The following is a 22,308-nucleotide window of genomic DNA, read 5'->3' on the forward strand; positions in this document are numbered from 1 at the left end:
CAATATCTTCTTTAAAATAATAAAGAATATCTTCTTTGCTTGGCCACTTCCATACACCGAAACCTGCACTGCGTATTTCGGCTCCTAGATCATCCTTCTTCAAAATAACACCTGTAACAGTCCATTATACTATAAATAATTTGATTGAAACATTATACCCTTTTCAAATTTTAATTAGACATAGAAAATCATGAGGAGAATCCACCAAGTAGATTAAGTAGGTAAATATAAAATATAGATAGGTAATGTGCAATATTTTAACTGCTGGATAAAAGTGATAAAGACAAGGAACATACTTTGTAAATGTAAGTACGACTCACCAGGACAATAATAATTTTCCTCATATTTTATGACATATTGTCCAATTTGTAGGCGTAAATCTTCATTTTCGCTCGAATCTAGATCATCATCGTTGTATGTTAGATTTACATCCGAATTAGAAGAAGCATTTTTTAATGGTGTTGGTACTTTATAACCTTTATTTTCTTTGTCTTCATAAGAATGCTTTGTCTTCCACTCTACGGCTATGGATTGTTGCAGAATTGGCGAGTTCATTGTAGGGTCAAAGTTTTCTTCAATTAGTGTTTTTGACGTTCCTGGGCGATCTATGTCATTTTTTTCCATGGAAGGCAGTTGATCTTCACGAAGCTCGGGTGTAACTTTTTGTTCAAGTGTAGTTTTGCATTAATTTTTTATAAAAGACCATACTTTGTCAAGACTACGTGATTCAATATTTCCATTTCACTCAGATCGACGTAAATATATTTCCAAAAACTGATTGACTTCTTCTTTTTCAATCTTCCGTTCAATTGCTTCTAATACCATACTAGCTTGGTCTGCGGAATGTTCGAGTAAGTCATCAATATTTCTATTTGGAATGCATTTGGAGTAATCAACATTATTCTTTTCAAAAGGAAAAATTGCACTCTTCCTGAATCTGTTTTGAATTGTTTTAGGTGTAGCGTATTGATCAAAAACTAGTCTTAAAATCGATCCAAAAGTGTATCTTGTAACTTCTTTTGCGACATATTGGAATTTCCAACTCCTTACAGCAGCTGCCTAAGAAGCCTGTAATGGTTTGAAAACTACTACATCGGCAGGTTGCAAAATATGCGTTGTATTTGGGAATAGCGAAATCAGGATAACTCCATTGTTATCACACACTTTGCTTACTTGGGTGGTTAAGTGAGAACGATGTCCGTCCACGAATAGTACAACTGGTCGAGTAATTTTTGAAGACTTTATACAGGCTATGAAATGGTTAGACATGTATTCATAAAAAACCTCTGAATTTATCCATCCTGAATCCGACCTACCTAATGCCCAATTTTCTGGTTTAGATTGCTTTTGGCATCTTTTTGTATGGAGAGATAAGCGTTGGTGGTACTATCTTTCCGTCTGCCAAAAATGTAGCCATAACAGTAATCTGTCCTTTTTCAGCAGATACTATTTGATAAAAATCCTCTTTTGATCTGTTTGGTCCTAAAACGTTTCCACTTTTAGGACAAAGCATGAATCCCGATTTATCTCCATTAAATATTCGGGTGGGATCACGAAGGATGTCTTGAAGGTTAGTCTCCTTGAAATTATCTAGAATTTCATCAAACCATCCATGAATACGGTCTTGGGTAACAGCTGCACGAGCTTTGCTTAAAGATTCTGCATGTTTCTGTTTGATCTCTGGATGCCGTTTAAGAAATCCTTCAAACCAAGATCTTCCCGGTGTTTTAGATTTATTTAAACAACGAGGTTCTCTGCCATTATTTTGTAAGTATTTTTTTACAGACATGATGAGATTGGTTTTGTGTACTAGGGATTCCTCTTTTCGCCATGGGCTGTATCCATGAAACCAATACGTTTTCTTCAATTTCAGATAACTTTGATGGGGGGCCCACTTTTCTATAACATGGACTGCCTCCTGCCATTTTCCTGATTAGAGTACCACGAGGAACATGGTACTACTTTCGGAGGCTTGCAAGATCGGAATCAATACATGATCGTTTTTCGGGTTGGAACCGTGTAAATTGAGTTTTTTCTTAATATGTGTGGGTGTGTTAAGAAGGAGACGAGTTTTCTTAACAACATTTAATATGTTTCACAATTACAACGTTGGTTTTTCACCGAAAAACAAAATGGACATTTCTTCTCCCTTTTCTATATCAACTTGACTTAACTAGTACGCATGTGCATAATTGCCAACATAACAACATTCTCTCCCAATTATGCAATTGGTTACAAAAAAAAAACTTACAATACATCAACTAAATCCATCTTATCTCTAAAATAAACAATTTTTTCTACAGGCATGCCCTTAGTAAAAATATTTGCTATTTTTCACCTCTGTGCAAGTACTTAAATTTTCCATTATTAACAAAATCTTTTCCATAATGAGGAGACACATACATGTGTCTCCTTTGTTTAGTTTCATTTAGCTTAATCAGAAACCCAGAAATGCTTTTCCTATCAGTACCCAGTAAACACGAAACATTTATGAAACATTACGAAACATCCCAAACGCGTATAATTTGAAACGTTCCAGTGTAACATTTCATAAACAAACGTGCAACCTAAATAGAAACGTTTCAGGCACATTTTTGCTGAAACGTTTCTCAAACGTTCCTCTTGAGACGCATTTAAAACATTCTTCAGAGCGCTTGCGCACTGCAATTTTGACAGAGGAGTATTTTGTTATTGCGCATCGTGCTAGAACGACGGATTCCCGCGAAACGTTCGTGTTTTGTGAAAAAATAAGTACCATAAAGGTTCTTGAATCGGTATTAGTTTATCGTATTAACGTATAATAACCTACTGTATATTAAAGGTACTATTTTTATTAGTACATCATATGTATATGTGATTTGCGTAGTTGTAGCGTCAACATATATGTCGGAACAACATGTCGCAAGAGGAAAAAGAATTACTTGAAGAAAGGCATGTAAGTAGCTTATTCTCTAATCGAACAAATAAACTTGTGGTCAGTAAACGGCATCTCCGAAGATTAGTACGTAACAATATTTGCAAGCCATACACCCACGGATCCACAAAGAGTACAAGTACTGATTTAAAATTAAGTAGCCAAATTTGCAGTGTAAAACACCAAAATAAATTCAACGTGCAATTGTGTAATCATCTTGATCCCGCAAAAAATATTCCATCGGCAAATTGTTACAGTATTGCTGTTGCCTCATCCGTTGATGACACGTATTGTGAACGTCGGCGATTTTCGCCGCCGCAGAAATCAACACAAGAAATAAATAGCTTCACATCTGACTTTACTCTTAATAATGAATTGCCATTTCTTGACACTCATGAAAATCCAGCTCATGAACGCCCGAATAATACTTTCGTGAATGATATTCGCAATTGGATACTTCAATACCGAACATTGCTCTCTCAACAAGCTATTAATGATTTGCTGCAAATTTTAAGACAAGGTGGTTACAATTTACCCAAAAACGCTAGAACTCTATTGCAAACGCCCAGATCATGTAATATTATTGATGTACTTGAAGGACATTATTATCACTTCGGGGTTGCGCGTGGAATTTTAAATAATTTAACTGATGTCCAGACAGTAAAAGAGAACGATATTTTAAAACTCAGTTTAAACATAGATGGGTTGCCACTGACTAAAAGCTCTACTAGTCAATTTTAGCCCATATTATTATCAATAGAGTCAAGATTATCGCCTCCATTTATTTGTGGAATATATCACGGTATGAAAAAACCAAGCGATGTTAGTCAGTTCTTAAATGAATTTGTCCAAGAATTCAAATTTTTAGAGCTAAATGGTTTAGAGGTTGGCAAAACAAAAATTTTTCCTAGGATTTCTAAGATTATCTGCGATGCTCCTGCCAAGGCATTCATTTTAGGTGTCAAGGGCTACCATGGTTGTACGAAATGTATTGATCAAGGCGAGTACATAAATGGCAGAGTAACTTTTCAGAGTTTGGTTTCTCCGTTGCGCACAGATGATTCCTTCAAAAACAAAGAAGATGATGATTTTCATTTGTATAATAGTCCACTTGAAAATTTAAACGTAGGGCTTGTTAGTAACGTATGTTTGGACTACATGCATCTTGTGTGCTTAGGTGTGATGAAACGGCTAGTACTTTTTTGGGTGAAAGGTAAAAAAGATGTTAGAATTCCTGACTCGAAAATGGCCATTTTATCTAAAAACATCTTGAAGCTTAAAAAAGTTATACCTATAGAATTTGCAAGAACTCCTAGAAGTCTTCTCGAAGTCGATCGTTTTAAAGCAACAGAATTTAGACAACTGTTGCTGTATACAAGACCAATAATATTAAAGGATGTTTTACCCCGAGACAAATTTTTACATTTCATGTCGTTACACACGGCTATTCGTTTTCTGTGTTCACCTGAATTGTATCTTAAATATAACAACTCAGCTTGTGATTTATTACGTTATTTTGTAAAAAATTTTGGTGCATTATATGGGAAGGAATTTGTTTCTTATAATGTACACAATTTAATACATTTGCCAAATGACTGCTTGCTTCATGGTAATTTGGATGAATTTAGCGCTTTCAAATATGAGAATTATTTATACAATATTAAAAAAATGGTCAAAACTTCACGTCGACCATTACAACAAATTGTTTGCAGGCTGACCGAAAGACTACAATTAAATGAGAAGACTGGTGTCAGTTATCCCCAACTAGAATATGAAGTAGAAAATCAACTGAATGAAAATATTACATGCTTTAAGAAATTAAAATTGAAAAATTTTCAAATTATAATAAATGACAAAGATAACTTTGTCCTTTTAAGTGATAACAGTATATTTTGTGTCAAGTATATTGCTAAAAATTTCAACAATAACATTTTTCTTTATGGCAAAAAATTATATCCGCTATCATCATTGTACACTGAACCTTGCAATTCTCAAGAATTTTTTAATATAGTAACAACACAAAACCATTTATCTCAAGATTTGTGTAAGATACAGTGTGACGATATTAAACAAAAATGCCTGAAGTATATCATCAATGAAGAAACGTTGGTTTTTATACCACTATTGCATAACGAGAAACAATAAATCACGTTCATCAGGTTCGTACTTGTTAATCTAATTATCTTTTAATTATAAATTTATTTTGTATAAGACGAAACTGGTGTGTATGCAGTAAAAAATTATGAACTAAAATTTGTACTGGTGTCACGAAAAACTAGGGCAGCTATTTATAACATACTGTTGTAATATTTTAGAAAATTTTAAGCAGCATCACTAAGGTTGTAAAGTCTTTGTGATTTTACGGTTAACCATATATGCTTTTGCTGTTATTTATTAAGTATTTGTAAAAAGTATATTGGCCGAAGTTTATTTAAGGCATAAATAAAATTAATTACATTTTTAATACCAGCTAAAATTTCATAATGCTGATGAAAGAAATAGTTTTTACGCTAACAATTCCTACTTACAGTAGTCTTATCATTATAATTATCGTTTTAGTCTTCATTTCTTTTTATTTGATTTGCTACTTAGATCAGCCCAGAAGTAAAACTACGATTGTGGGATATTTACTTACAACTAATAATATTTAAACATCATTCGTACAGCAATTGGTGTTTCATCAGAAATGGAAATAATCATTATAGCACTAAAATAGTGCTTGTTCTCTCTCGTTAATTTGTCGTTCCAGTGGACTGTTGTTGAATTCACCAAGGACGACGATTATCGGGAAATATCCTGCATTCCCAACAATTGGGTCTTCAGCAAAAACGACGAAGTATTTTCGTTTTGGCCGAAGAGGAATATACGAAAACATATCAAAAATGCAACTCCCCCAGAAAAGCAATGGGACGTTTGGCCGGCAAGGGTAATGCTTAAAAATAGCGGTATGCATATTTTTTCGCGTTGTTACGTACTGTTTTTAACATTTTAATTATAGTATCATATAAGGAAGCTATTTCCTTTGAGAAAAAAAATGAAAAGGTAACTGAGTCAGAGGGAGAAGAAGTTCGTTCCAAGAAACGCAAACGAAAGGCAATTTGTCTTAAGGATTTTATAACTGATGTACTAGAAGAAGAGGAAGATGATCAAATTCCACCTCCGCCAAAAATTATTAAAGGTAAAATAGTACATAAAGTTTAAGTATGTCGCTTTAATTTTTATATTGTGTGGAAAAAACCGTTTGTGTTTCAGCACCACCTTCGCCAGCTACGACAGTGCCTTCACGATCCCTAAATGATATTTGTATGTTAAAAACGAAGTGTGTTGTGTAATTTTTTATGTTTCATGATTTTAGTATCTGCCAAATCCTATGGTGACATTGCCACTACTTCTGGTGATACTTGTACGATAGATGACTAATAGAGTGCGGTGCCAATCAATAAATTTCGGACACTAATGTCATTTCATTGTCATGAGTCTAATTTAACTACATGCAAATTTTGACGTGACAGTAAATTTGAAGTCCGAAATTTATTCGCCGGCCTTGTACATCTAATCGTTCATTTATATATTTGTTGTTCTGTTTTAGTATCAGTAAGAAGCTTGGAACGTAATAATAATGATTCACCTGCGACCTGTACGTAGATTACAATATCAAAACGTCGTACTTTAAGTTTTTAATTTTGTAGTATCGTTAGGTTCAGAAGTTAATACTTCTCCACAAGACTCCTTAATCATTACTGAACCATGTAATGTTGATGGTAAGTTTAAATAAAATTGAAACTGAAAATTACACATAGCTATTATATTTGTAGATCAAATTGTAGACAAACTAAATGAAATTATAAGAAAAACCACTCGGGTAGAAATTATGGTGAAAAGATTATTACAAAAAATTAGTAATGATCCTACACATACCCCATTACATAATACTGACAGTATTAGTAATACATGTATACAACCTTTTACAAAGTACCGGCTGTTATGTGAATACGAAGAAAGATTAAAATCTGGCGAGGACGCCAGAAAAGAACTGGTAAATATGCAATATCTAATGTGTTCATACGTATATATTTAAAATTTAAATCAAATAATTAGGACAACATTTTCCGCTTATGTGGAGGCAACTCCACTAAAGAAAATATAAAAAGGGGTTTGCGCCGCATATTTGATGATAAATTGGCTCGTAAATGCTCTTGGCTGGGTAGAAAAAATAATTTTCAAGTGTCTAACTTGATCATTATGGATGTACTAAAAAGTAATAATATGTATGTGTTTATTATTTTTATTGATTTAAAGTACATTTTAGATGCAGTTCGAAAAAATTTTCCGTTATTAACCGACAAAATATTTGAATTAACTGTTTCTACATGGCTGAGACAAGCAAATCTTCGCTTCACGAGAAAACTTGAGAAATAGTTGTATGTATAACTTTAACTTCCTGTCAGAATTTTTTTATATTTTTTGTATTTTGTTTTATTTTAACTGTGCACTTTGTAAGTTACTTTTGTTTAAAATTACCATATCATATATGTAATAAATACATATTCCAAAAAATTGAGTAGTATTATTCAGTGTTTATTTTATTTATTAAAAGAATTTTTTATTTAGTTATTTATGTATGTTTGTGGATTTAATGAATTCTACTAAAAGATATTAAAAAATAATATTTTGTTGAGGTCGTGATAAAAGAAGCCCGTATTTCGAACCCCAAACCAAATTTCAGTAGGTAAGTATATATGATAATATAATCCACATACACATATGTATATATGTCTAGTATTAAATTATAGCATAGCTATTAAAAATATACAGGTATTAATTTCTTGGTGAAACATTCTTGATACCTAAAAAGATGTTTTATACAAGATGTTTCAAAGCTGTTTTAAAAACGTTTCACATGAAATGTTTCAAAGAGGTTTCACATGAAACGTTTCAAATGAAACATAATAAGGGTAGGACATTTTTGGTTGCCGGGATGTTCCAGAAATGTGTCCAGGCTCTGTGAGAAACGTTTCATGTTTCTGAATGATTGTTTTTGACACATTTCAGACACATAAAAAGGTTTACTGGGTAATATCACTTGCGTAATCTGAATCTACGTATGCTGTACATTTTTTTAAATATTTCCAGTACCTGTCATTATAACAATTTTGAAATCTTCCAAAATATGAAACTGCATAACATAAATCTGGTCTAGTTCCTAACATTATGTACATTAGACTTCCAATTAATTCCTTATATGGGACGTTTAACACATTATTCTCGCCTTTTTCAAGATTCAATTTAGACTGAACTGGGATCTTAGATATTTTGCAATCGGTCATATTAAAATGCGACAATACCTGCTTAATTAAATTTTTTGGTCAATATAGATTCCATTACTATCTTTTCGAATTTCAATCCCTAAAAATACAATTATATCCGAACAAGTTAAATTTCTAACATCAAGATTAGTTCTTAAATTTTGCTTAATCATAGCTGCATCACTATCCGAATATGAAAATAAAAGTAGATCATCAACCCAAATTAAGATGCAGGTTACACCATTGAAATAGAGACATGGATCTACAGATGACCTAAAATTTAACTCAAGTAATTTATATTGATACACTCATTCCTACATTTAGGACTCTCACGCAAAGCATACAAAGCCTTTGATAACTTGCATACCAGTCTTTTATCTCTAACATTAAGTCCATCTGGAGGCTTCATGTATACATTGGTTTTGAGTTCACTCTTTAAAAATGCCGTCTTGACATCCAGTTGGTCTATCTTGAGATTCTGGTCCGCTGTAATTGTTAGTAAGATACGAAGAGTTACCATCCTTGCTACTGGAGCATAAATTTCTTCATCCTCCAAGACTGGCTGTTGATATCCTCTTGCTACCAACTGAGCCTTTTTCATATTTTCGCCGTTGACCTTCTTTTCCGTGAAAATCCATCTAGAATCATTCACCTTGACGTTTTCTGGTTGTTGTATCAACGTCCACGTCTTATTTTCACTCAGAGACTTGAATTCCTTTGCGACTGCTTCTTTCCAACCATCATCTTTCACTGCTTCTTCATATCTTTGCAGTACTTCTGACGGTAAGTGAGCCGCTGAAAGCGCCAACATTATTTCATAATCATCTAGATATTTGGGTAACTTTCTTTCTCTCCGACTTCTATGAGCAAGATTTTCTTCCATCTTAATTATCTCCCCATCACTTGTTTCACTCTCACTCATGTGAGTATCACTCATCTGGTTTGGTAGATCAATAATCACATTTCTTTGATCTTGTTGTTTCTTTCGTTCATTAAATATAACTGATCTTGTAGTCACAATTTTACATCATTATCATTTTCTTAGAATGAGGATCTAATTTACAAGTTGTGCCTTTTTTTGCCACATGGGCATAGGCAATTGAGCCAAAGACACGAATCTTGGACAAATCCGGTGCATACCCATACCACAACTCAGCAGGTAAAATTTTGATGACAACGTAGTGGTTTCAGTTCTATTTGTAAGGTATACTGCAGACAGAACAGCTTCACCCCAAAATTTCTTCTCCATTCCTGAGTCAAATATTAAGCATCTGGCTTTATCAAAAAGTGTCCTGTTAAGACGTTCTGACACTCCATTCTGAGACGGATTTCTTGGAACCGTATATTGCACATTGATTCCTTTCGAAGCACAAAACTTCTTAATTTTTTCAGAAATATATTCTCCACCATTGTCACAACGTAGTCGCTCGAGATTTCAATCGAATTTTGCCTCAACCATAGCAACATACCTCTGAAGCAATTCTTCTACTTCACTTTTATTTTCCATTAGATAAACTACAACAAAGTTATGGTTATTATCTGTCAAATATTTGGAAGCCCGCACTCGATAAAAATGCTCGTTCATCTCCCCCCACTCGGCCCGGAGCCGGCCAATTAGCTTCAACCACGACGGTTTCCCCACCATGTGTATAAATAGACCGTAACCGTCGTCTTCTTTGATTCACCACTAATAGCGAATCAACGAAGACGATGGCCGTAACCAAATTCTTCCCGTCAAAAAAAAAAAAAACTTCCCGTCAAAATAGTTTCGCCTCTGGTATTGTTGACATACGGAGTTAGCATGCTCTTTTGCTTTATTCTTAACCCTGCTCCTGAATATGCCACTTAAGAAAGTGTGCGAAACGTTGAGCCCAAAAACTCAATTTACACGGTTCCAACACGGAAAACGATCATCTATGAACATGGTACTGTTGGGCAGCCTTTTTTTACTTAACCCATTTTCCTTCACCGCCTGAATAGCCTTTTGTATGTTTTCCTCCGAATAGGAGAACTTTTTGTTTTTTCCTTTTTTTTTGTTTTTTCCATTGCCTTTTGTAGAAAACAAATATACCTGGATTAGAAACAATCTTAACTTGGTAGGAATTCAATATGGGATCGGATGACTGGTGACCATTACTGAATTTTTCTTGCTTAGTAATGGTCCATTACTAACATATGATTTAATTTTTTGTTTCAGTACTGGTCATCCCCCATAAAAATCGTTATTTGTAGGAAATATGTGTTTTTCTACAATCGATATAGAAAGTAGGCATTTGACGCTTGGACTTGACAACGCAAAAGTCAAGTTTTCCGAGAAACGTCACTTTGTCGCTCACGCGCGACAAAATGTACAAAACGTTCGCTAACCCAATTAATCAAATATTCACTGGCCAGTTCATTCCATAGCAATAGGTAAACATACTTTGGTTTATACAAATTTTTGAGTTTTATTGTTAATAAAATTAATTTTTTTGTAAAAGTTGGACGTTTTTAATTATTGTGCAAACTGTCTTGACTGTAGAAAAAATCTTGTGTGTATTACGAGCGCAAATTCATTGCCGATTTCGAGAGATTGCGGCGCGACGAACTTTCTCTCTCAATCGGCAATGTATAATTTTGCACTCTTAATACACAAATAGGTAGCTATTGCAAACACAAAAATCTGTTTTTAACTTACTTTGTCAAAGATTTAACGTAAATAAATGTTCTTAACAGCAACTACGCACAACGTTTCCTCACTTACAAGATTTAAACTGACGAAGCGCTGTAGAATTCTAAGCAGCTGTTTTGTCATCAGCCATCTTGAAGATTCTCTATTTCGGAAAACGTACTGGAGCTAGAAGTGTCAAATCACAGTGGAATATACTACTTAAACTACTGTACCATATGGCGTAAGTTGTTTTGGCGCCAATTAAAAAATTTTTTATTTTTTGAATTATCAGTGTCCATTACTGGGGCAGTGACCATTACTAGGGCAATTACCCTAGTTAATTTTATTTCGAATGATCAATACGGCTTTATAAAGGGCATATCAACATCAACTAATTTATTTGGATTTACTCAGTTGGCTCACTCAGCACTGGATGATAGGTTACAAGTTGATGTGATTTATACCGATTTAACTAAAGCTTTTGATAAAGTCCACCATTGTATTCTACTAAAAAAACTACAGAGATTTGGTTTTTGTGACAGCTTAGTTTTATTGTTAAAAGCCATGGTTATGAACAGATTCCAGTAAGTAGAATATAATGGTTACAAATTACTTGAATTTAGTTGTAATAGTGAAGTAGCGCAGGGCTCAAATCTTGGACCGCTTTTATTCATTATATTTTTAACGACATTTGTGAATACAACACCTCCAAATTTTTTGTATACGCTGATGATTTGAAGCTCATTAAGTTTATAAATTCATCGTCTGACTGTTATAATTTGCAAGAAAACATTGACACCTTTGTTATACATTGCTCATTAAACTGTCTTGTCATTAATAAATCCAAATGTAAGATTACGTCAAGAACCAGAAAAACACAGGCAATTAATTACAATGTAAATGGTAATGTTTTGGAACGCTGTAATCAATTTAGGGATCTAGGTGTTATCATTGATACTAAGTTATCATTTGTTCCACACATTGAATATATTACAAATAGTGCTTTAAAATTGTTAGGTTTTATAATTCGTAACAGTTCAGATTTTCAAAATATATTCTCCGGAACATTATTGTTTAATAGCTTAGTTAGCAGTGTTGGGGACAGATACTTTTAAAAGTATCTAGATACAGATATAGACATATGGAAGATAAAAGTATCTAGATACAGATTGTTTTCGATTTTTTCGAAATGTATCTAGATACAGATACAAGAAAACATATACTTTTTGAAGCTTTGGCGAATAAAATAACTGAAAAGATGTTTATGTATTTTTTATGTATTGTTTAATGAATGTTTTAAAATTAACAACATTTCGAACGTAATGTCACCTAAATTATTTCTTCTTGGTGTCAGAATTTGGTTTCCGCTACTAAACACCCGTTCCACAGGTGCAGAAGAAGGGATTGTGGTATTAAATTTGAAAAATAAACATTTTACTGTGGCATAGTTATTTAAGACTGAAAAACCTTTTCTTTTTTCCTGCAAATAGACCATCGCTTCGCTATTTGATGTGTCGCAAATTGTGCAATACTTATTACGTACGCTTAAAAAGAATATTTTTTTTTGTTTTTATTCCCATACTACAGTGTCCAAATTGTGTTTGAGTATATCTAATAATTATCTCCAGCATTAAAATTAATGTTTCAAAAGAATACGGGAAATGATTATTCTGTGCTGGTCTGTTGTCGGCAACCTGTCATAAATTATTATTATGTTTTTATGACCATGTTGGGTAATCGTCTATCCCGGTGCGGCAGGTATATATTTTAGGAAGAATTGCTGGTTCCGTTTAAGACAAAATAAGTACAATTTCTTAGAAAGGTATTTAAACCCCTTATAGGATCAAAGGCTGGCTGGCAGGCCGGAATCACCAGAGTGCAACTTTAAATTTTCAGATTTTTGTTGAAACTCATTTTATTTTAATCTCGTTTCACGATTTCTGAGATTATATAATTCATGATTCTTTAAACCAATCAGATTCTTTAATTTCGTTAGATACCAACGTATTAATAATCGATCATACCCTTGACGACGTTATATGTATAATCGTTTTGGTGTTTCGCTAGGTCTTTCTAGACAAAAATCTAGTATTCAACTTATCTTTTTCCATAGTAATGTAGAGAGTAAATAAACAGCAAATTTGTCATTAAATTAAATTTGTTGAATTTAAATGAAATGAATCGTTTTGGTAAAAATTCTTCGGCAGATATTAACGAAGCAATTGACAACTTAAAGCCATTGAACACAACAAAAACTGAAAATTACATTTGGAGACAATTTCAAGAGTTTTGCAAGCAACGGAACTATGAGTTAAAGGACTGGGCGTTTAATATGAAACGGAAAGATGGGTCAGACTACAAAGAAGGAGTTGTGAAGACTATATGGAACGTGAGTGGCAAGCTTCTACAAGAACAATACTTCAAAAAACACAATCGAAAAATCGATCCTTTCAAAGATTTGGCATTTGAAGGGGCCCGTAAAGCTCGGTCAACGAAAAGAAAGCAACTTCAATTAATACCGGAAAAAAGGAAAGCTAGTTCTGCGGCTTTAACAAGAGACGAGATTCTAAAAATCATCCAGAATTTTGACAAAAATACGCCCGACGGCTTACAGAAAAAAATTTATCAAATTGCAGCTGTGGAGCTGGCCTGGTGTGGAAATGAAGCAGCATCATGTGTGGTTAATTTTATTAAAAAGGAATTGAATAATTACGGCTTACTAACGGGTCGCTTGGAGTACAACACAATTTTTGGAAAAACAGCTCAAGGAGGCGACAAAAATCTCGTCGACAGCAAGTGGCTGACACTCAACAAGGAAATGAAGATTTGTGCCCAGTGAGGTTGTATGAAAAAATGTTGTTCAAGCGCACCCCGAACATCAATACGAACCGGTTATTTTTAACACCACATAATAATTGGAAGACAACAAATGTTTGGTACAAGAACTGCCCTGTTGGCGTAAATCAGATAACTCGTAAATGGACACGTTTAGGTGCAGAGAATGTTGGAATAGACACAAAAAAGGCAAGAATCACCAACCATTCTAACCGTTCATCCGCAGTGAGTGTATTAGCAAATGCTGGTGCAAATTTGCAAGAGATTATCAAAGTAACTGGTCATTCTACACCAAGCTCGTTGAAACCATACTTAAAACTCAACGAACAACATCATACCAAAAACATCAATCAAATTCGGAACCATCAACAGCAGGAACCTCTTAATACAAATAATATCTATATCTATCTATCTATATTAATAAAAATGAATCGCCGAAATGTATGTACGCTCATAACTTCAGAACGACTGCACCGACTTGGACGATTCTTTTTTTTACGTGTACCTTATTGTCAGGACAAGGTTTATATGTAAGAAAATTTATAAAAAATAAGACGGCTAAAAGATAAAAAAATTTAAAAATTTTGCATGGGAATCGCCACTTCGAATGAATTTGAATAGTTGGCGTTCCTGACGGACCTGTCGCCTAACTGACGTCTCATACAAAACTATTTCTTCCTTGCGATTGTGAAAAGTATTATTGCATTTCAAGTCGTTGTTTGTTTTTTCGTAAAAAAAACCGTCGTTTATTTTAAGAAAAGTGTTCGTTAAAGCGAATTTAGTTACGCATTGCGAAAGTTTCTTATTAATTTTGAACTGCCATTCTATTTACCTGTATTCACATTGTTGGTTTCGACAAACCCTCAACCTTTACCGTTATTCGAGGATTTAATTTTAAGTTTTCAATATTTTAAAATTCTCAAGACAAAATTTACAGATTTGATTGACCGTGAAAATAATTCTGTGTCGTTTTATGAAGTTCATTATAATGCCGAGAAGACGACAAGCTGACAAAGGTCAACCAAGTCAATCAAATGTGCGACGAACTACCGCAGGTGCAAATCGCAATGATTTATTTCATGGGTAATTCGGATATAGAAGTTGAGCAGCGTTGTGCTCATAATCAACATAATCAAACATTGAAGCGAGATATTGGATGGTATGAATAAAACTGAGTAGATACTCATATTCGAAGTACGAAGTACCTACTTGAAAACATTGTATCTCCCTGGACACAAATTGAACATCTACGCGTTTTGTGAGCATTTAATCTAAAAATTGGCATCGGCGTGGCAAATGACTATTTGTCCTTATAAATAATAAATTAAATGTAATATATTTTTGTTTCCATAAGAATATAGAGTTAACAAAGTTAGTTGAGTTACAAAAGTCTCTCTTGCTCCACGTTGGCCACCAACGAGCGATTTTCATGATTTTTGTGAAACTTTGCTGGTTTTGAATTTGAATTTTCTGTCCTCGATAGTTGATGCTCAGCAAGAATCACGGGAAGGTCTGGAGCAGATCTCGCTAGGAAAGGAGAGGGCAAGGATTTGTTAATGAGGGATAGAACGTTATACAGTACAATACAATGGAAATACAATACAGGTACCTACAATCTAACTACAATACAGAATACACTACAGATACAGATAAAATTCAGATACAATACAAATGCAAAGTTAGTACCCAATACACCACCGGAAGAAATTGCACCAAAAATTGAGAATGTTGCAAAATGAAAACCCAAGCAAGCACACCGATGGAACTCGGGACGAAATCTATAGGTCGCAGCGCTCACACGCCCAGGGGAGGAACGCAGCCGCATAAATCCAAGGTCGTCTTACCTCATTCTCAAAGAGCGATGCAACCCAGCGTCTAAGGGCCAACAGAACCTCCCCCAGGCCAGAGCGTCTGACGACATGGAGAATTCAGACTCGGAATCAAAGAATGCACTGTTGGAAAATTAAAACCCAAGCAAATGCACCGTGAAAACAAAGCATTTGCACCACAGAAGCTAAATTGTTAAGACCCAAGTTAAGTTAGTAACACATAAAATATACAGTACAAAATGCTTCAATTACAAAAGTTACAATATACAAATTTCTCCACGTTTGCCACCAAAGAGCGATGACTTTGCTCGCTCGTTGCTGTTGCCCAGCAAGAACCAAACAATACGAGGAGGTCTGGAGTGCGTCTTGCCATCAAAAAAGAGGACTAGAGTTTGATAGCATGGGTGAAGGACACCGTATTTTGTAAATTTGGACGCCGGAGTTTAAAAATGATGCATACTGTATTTTGTGAATTATGAACGCTGTACTTTGTATACTCTAAAGCCGTACTTTATCAGTCCTGAATGCATGTTATTAACAACATATTTCAAAAAAAATCGGGCATTTTTGGAAAAATATCCAGTTTCTTTCGTGTTCACAGCACTTAACACAAAACATTTTCGCTAATATTTATTGACAATAAATTAGAAATTCGCGAACACGTGCTACTTTTAAACCAAAACGGAGCTCCAGTGTTGCTGCTACCAGACCGGAATCAAAACTGAACAGAAAGGATCGAAAATGTGACCTTTCATCAGGTAGCTCACGTGACAGTGACGTCATCGTACGTCACGATGAGATTGCAAAAATTATTTTTCATATTTTAGCTCAGAAATTGTACATTTTTGGGGTTAATTTAACAATGTTTAAACAAACTAATTTGTTTTTGCTAACCTCGTGTTCTTAGGAAAATGGATTTCGGTTTAATTATCATATATTGATAGTTATCATATTTGAACATTATGAATTATATTAATTATGTTTAAATTTTATTTAATTATATCGCGAAAATGTATAGCTTTGACCCACCAACTTCAATCGTTTCGAAAATTTTTCCAAAATTTGAACATTGTCGAATAAGCGAATCATGGAATCTCATAAATTAAAACTGAAGTCGTACTTACTTTGTTTTCGGTCCTTTTCGGAAAAATATCCATTTTCGTTCGTGTTCACAGCACTAACAGAACATATCTTCCGTAATATGTATTAATAATAAACTAGAAATTCGCTAAAACGCTCCACTTTTACGCCAAAAGGAAGCGACGATCTTGCCGGCATCAAACAGAAATTAATATATATATAATCTGTTACCCTCTTTTACCCATTTGGGTGTCGAGGGGGGAATTTTTTGAAGGAAGTAAATATTATTTTGAATAAAAATGTATTATGTTTATCATATGTTTAAAACATCTGCAAGATTTCAAGGCATTTGGTTTTGATATTCAAAATTAAATTGTAGGTGAAACGAAGTTCACGGGGTCAGCTAGTTTATTATAATAACTGTATTTTTCATTTTCATAATAATTAAAGTTAATTTAGTGTAAATGTAATTGTATACTGTCAATTCATTATATAATCGTAACGAATATCACTCGAACATTACAAAATAATCTCAATACTAACCTCTTAACTCGACAATAATCAGAAACACCACTCGACCTTCGGTCTCGTGGTTTTTCAGATAATAGGGGCAATTCTGAATGAAACCTGTTAAAATTTAAAGGTTGTTAAAAATCAAGTTTTTTGTCGGATGTGTATATTAATTGGTATTCCGGATCCCGATAAATTAACACCATGTTAAAATTGACATATTTTTATCGGATCCGTTTAAATTTTCGGATGACTTCGTTAATTTGGTTTAAACGAACTACCCAGTGTGTTTCGTGGCCTATTTTAGGTTCAAGATGCCTTGACTTTACTATCATAATATTCAAATTTTGTTGGAATTGAGCTTCTTAAACATAAAATCTGGTATAGATAAATTATAATACAAAATTAAGGAGCAGACGGAGACGGACCGAGACCAAGTGGTACGTGTTCGACGGTGATCACAATTTGTGAGGTTAGGAGTGCAATTAGTGAATCAAAACATTCAAAACAAATTAAAGTTTATTCTGGATTCTTGGATAATTTATAATTTGGCATCAATTACTATATTTAACTACAGGAAGCCACTTATAAGAATTAAAGAAATTAACTCCACGGTAAGTTTATACTCAAGTAAACTGAAGTAAAATGTATTGGTTTTAGGTTATGAAATTTTATCATCCGATTTGATGTTCATATTGAACAACACATAATAGTTATGTATGTGTTCAGTCATGTGATTGCTTTTCTGAAATTAGCTGAAAATGATACGTTTCCAAAAAAAATCCAGGGTCTTGAGGGAGAAGTGTTACTTTTTATTAAAAACGCACCAAATGATAACTTTTTATTACTTGCATAAAGTTGCTTCAGTAATGAGTGCTTTTTGTGGTTTAATGCGGGAGGAACTGGCCAAGCTGCGCATCAACAACATTGAAGACAGATGATTTGTTTCAGTGGTCGAAATAGCAGACTGGTGCCTCGAAAAGCTTCACAATCATAAAAGAGGACAGTATAGGAGCGTCAAATTTAGTTGAGTAATTGAAAATTGTATTTTTTACTTGGGAAATGATAATAGAAATTATTTTCGTTATATTTTTATGTAGATATGAAATGTTTGTAAATTATTAATTAAATTTTTTTTTTTTCCAAATGTAGTTATGTTGTTATTTAATAACCATAAAAATTAACTTACAATTTGCGGGCAATTATTATTTGGAGCATTACGAGGGTGCTAATTGCTACCATTTCCAAGGTGTTATCGTTCGGTAATTGACAGGTGAAAAATAAATTAATCAACGGGCCTCACTTTTTGCTGATGATTTATTAATAACTACTTACATTCTTTGTAAATTCTCTTCATAATTTACTATAAATAAATGCAAAATACCGTCCAGGTACGCCATTAATGTTTTTTTTTGTTAATTAAAGGGTACTAGCGAGGGATCCTTTAAAACTGTCACTTTTAACGGATTCATTTAAACACCCTTGTTAAAATTTAACATCAATTTGATGTTTTAGAATAGTAAATTTTGATTTTGTCGGATGTTTAATTTTAAAGGGTGTTCAAATTAAACGGACTTCAAAATTAAACAGTACAGAATAGAGATTCATTTTTAACAACCTTTAAAATTTTAACAACCTTTAAATTTTAACAAGTTTCATTCAGAATTGCCCCTTATACGTCTCGTTAATCTGTTAGTATTTTCGATTATTTTATATGCTCTTGTGATATTATAACTGAATATATCACGATAAATTATTCTACAGAGGGTTGTAAAAATATCAATTTTATTGCCCAAGATTTACACTTAAACATAATCGGCACATTCTAGGACAAAACGGACCTGCCAAGCCCGCCTTGCGTTAGGTCCAACAATGAAGAAGTGAAGAAATGACACATGTGGCAACAGGAAAAGATGCTACATTTATCTGAAAAATAAAGGTATAAAATAGTAACAAATATGCGATTTATGCGAGAGAAATGTACGTATTGAACATTCGATTAGTCGATTACAGAACTGATTTGTGTTAATTGAAAAAATTAATCATTATGTAACACGCAATTATTATTTTCTAAAAATAATAACATACCTTAAACAAATATTTTTACTATTAAAATTACTCTTATTTAATAACACAAATACAACCAGCGGGCCTACCGGACCCGGGTTGCTCAGGTACACAGATAAAATGCATTGCCCCGATAAGCGTAAAACGCAGTGAATAGTGAATTGTGGTTTATGGTTTTTAAAATACCATCTTACCATGGCTTAGATTTATTACTCCTCAGGATTATATTTAAAGATGTATAAGTACTTAAGGCTACAATGTAGGAAATGATGATATTTAAAATATGAAAATTTCCGCGACAGAACACTATTAGTGGACCTCTTACCTCTATTTTTGTTTATGTGACCAAAATCACCAACATGAAGTATCAAAAATTACTACTAGTATAACTCAACTAATAACTACTGAAAAAAAGTGAAAAAAAAATGTAACTGTATCTGCGCCATTAATTTTGTATCTAGATACAGATATTTTGTGCTTAAATTCGATTTTATCTAGATACAGATACTAGATACCCAAAAATGTATCTAGATACTTTATTTAGATACAAGTATCTAGATACTGCCCAACACTGTTAGTTAGGACCAAACTTGAATATTGCAGTAGTATATGGAGTCCTGCACAACAAACGTACCTATGCTATACTAATTGAAAATGTCTTACGCAAATATTGTAAGTTGTTTTCTTTAATGTTCTGACAATTTCCAGTTTTACATTGTAATCAAAATGTGCTTCTTAATTTAGTTAATGAAAGATCTTTGGTGAATAGAAGAAATGTGGCTGGTTAAGTGTTCATTCAAAAAATAGTTAATTGATCAATAATTAGGAGTGAATATTTACATAATCAAATAAAAAAATTATTTGTCCCTAGGGCAGTAAGCAGATTGCCACTTACCTTCTTCTATAACATACCAAACACTTTTCACCATTACAACTCGCCAATGTTAAACTGTTTCAAATTATGTAATTGTATTCAAAATAAAATTGACATTTTTCATGATGATTTGAGCAAACGTAAGGTTAAGGATCAATTATTGGACTACTACATGCAATGTTAATAGTATATTTTGTTTAGTTCTTATGAGGTTGAAAATTATTTTTATATTTATGTTATTATTATTAGTTTTAATTGTTTTCTCCATTTATTCTTTTGCCATTAGTTATCAATGTGTGATTTCTGTCTCTATATGGACCTTGTGTCTGTTGGGAAAATAAAATCTATTATTATTATTATCTGCAAGATTTCAAAGTATTCCGTTTTTCAGATTCAAAATTAAATTGCAAAATGTTTAATAATTTTGATTTTTTTTTTCAAAAATCTGGACGTTTCGGTTAAAAACTCAACACGGGATCAAATTTTACACATGTAGTCACATGTGTAAAATTTGACGACGCATGCCAAATCGGTGGGACACTCAGTGGGTGAACAGCTTAGCCAACCCCTCGTAATGGCATTGTAAAATTTTATTGTATGTAAACAAGTCGAACGTCTTTAGTATACTTACTCACTGACCCACTCACTCACTCACTCACTCACTCACTCATTACTCACTACTCACTCACTCACTCACTCACTCACTCATTCACTCATTCACTCACTCACTCACTCACTCACGCACTCACTCACTTACTATATTGAACTGAAGGATACTTGTATCGGTATTGATTTTCTTGCCCTGACTTAAGTTTTTCAAATGGCAAATCAAAGCGAAAAACGAAATCAGAACAACACAAATTAGAAATAACTTTAAGTTATAAGGGTGCAATCATTATTTAGCTAGAAATCGTAACTTTCGTTGTACTGCCTATATCTATTAATAGCAAACATTAAAAATGTACGAGCTCTAGCTTTCAAGTAATTAAGCTTCGAAAGGAAGGAAGGAGTGAATTTACAGCTTGCAAAGAGCAAACGTTGCCGTAACTTTGCTTACTCGATTAACTTCCTAGTTAATATAATAAGGGCACGAACGCGTTTCTCTACCCTTATATGCGCAAGATAAAATCAAAGCAGTTTATGGAAATACTTTTACGCCTTCAGAACTATTTACAATGAAATTAGGATAAACTCTTTATTATTTTTTTTTAATTTAAATTTTGTTGTTACCGCTACACTAAAAGGAAATTTTTGAGTTGCATTGAAACCATTTATTCTGGTTATTTTTATATGCTGCTATCTGTAGGCAATTTATAAACTTGTATATTTTACCATTTCACTAGTCTATTTAATGGTGTCACAGATTGCGAAATGTCTTTACTTATATTTAAGTGTTAATAAACAAAAATACATAATTGATGAAACAGACTTGCGTTAAATTAAAGCTGAAACTTCCAAAGAACAGACTTTTTGATGTTGAAAATATTATTTTTTTAACACGCTCAATAAAATTAATTTTATTAATGGTTAATACATGGTTCCAAGATCTTGTTCTATATTAGGACGCGATAATATGCTATTTGATTTGCCATAGTCTATTCAAAAATTGTAGGTAACTCAGAAAATTTCGTCCAATAAAATTGTGAGAAAAATCAAGTTAAGACAAATCATAGGCGACTTACGTCAACATTTTTTTAGTCAAAAATTTATCGATCGATAAGTTCTCTGCATCAACCAATGATAGCATAGTATCAAGCGAACATTTTCCCGCATGGACCAATGAAAACACAATTATTTTGTTGAATTTATAAGTTTTGCTGACTTGTTTAGTTTGTTGTGATGACGACGAAAATACAGATAGAGCGATTTTGGTTTTTAATTACGAGTGTTTACAATTTTATTTATTAAAAATTAACATAAGGCCAAAAAATGAAATTTTCTTCAAGAAATAGTCTGCCAAAAGACCCGTCGACCTTGAAAACTTGGCGATATTTTTTTCAATTTCCCTTGTTCGCTGCGCTCACTCGGGAAATTGATGAAAAATTATGGCGAAGTTTTCTCGGTCTCGGGATTTTATTATTGAAATTTTTTTGCTGTAGGTTTTTATTACACATTTTCTCTATCCAGAGGCAGTAATATAAACATTACACCACTGTGTAATGAAGGTCTCCATTAAAATTTTTCGTATTTGGTTTTTGATTATCAGGCAACAATGAAGACACTACATTTGCAGCAGCTTCTTC

General features: G+C 33.3%; 1 protein-coding gene across 5 annotated transcripts; it reads left to right on the forward strand.

Annotated features, from left to right (window-relative positions):
- Positions 1-2,539: 2,539 nt before the first annotated feature.
- LOC135126607 (uncharacterized) lies at positions 2,540-7,358 on the forward strand. 5 transcript variants are annotated; one of them, XM_064052636.1, is made up of 11 exons: positions 2,540-2,821; positions 2,867-2,935; positions 5,664-5,859; positions 5,913-6,092; positions 6,167-6,217; positions 6,270-6,317; positions 6,504-6,551; positions 6,604-6,675; positions 6,730-6,950; positions 7,013-7,172; positions 7,214-7,358. In XM_064052636.1, exons 2-11 carry the CDS (start codon positions 2,897-2,899, stop codon positions 7,267-7,269), a joined length of 1,071 nt encoding a protein of 356 aa, XP_063908706.1. In that variant the 5' UTR covers positions 2,540-2,821; positions 2,867-2,896; the 3' UTR covers positions 7,270-7,358. The 5 variants fall into 5 exon arrangements, with proteins under 5 accessions (XP_063908706.1, XP_063908703.1, XP_063908705.1 ...); XM_064052633.1 differs by having other exon boundaries at positions 7,224-7,358; XM_064052635.1 differs by having other exon boundaries at positions 7,230-7,358.
- The last annotated feature ends 14,950 nt before the right edge of the window (positions 7,359-22,308 follow it).

The sequence above is a fragment of the Zophobas morio genome, unplaced genomic scaffold, assembly GCF_036711695.1.
Source record: "Zophobas morio isolate AGI-343-1 ecotype UQ-CSIRO unplaced genomic scaffold, CSIRO_AGI_Zmor_V1 ptg000011l, whole genome shotgun sequence".
Classification (NCBI taxonomy): Eukaryota; Metazoa; Arthropoda; class Insecta; order Coleoptera; family Tenebrionidae; genus Zophobas; species Zophobas morio.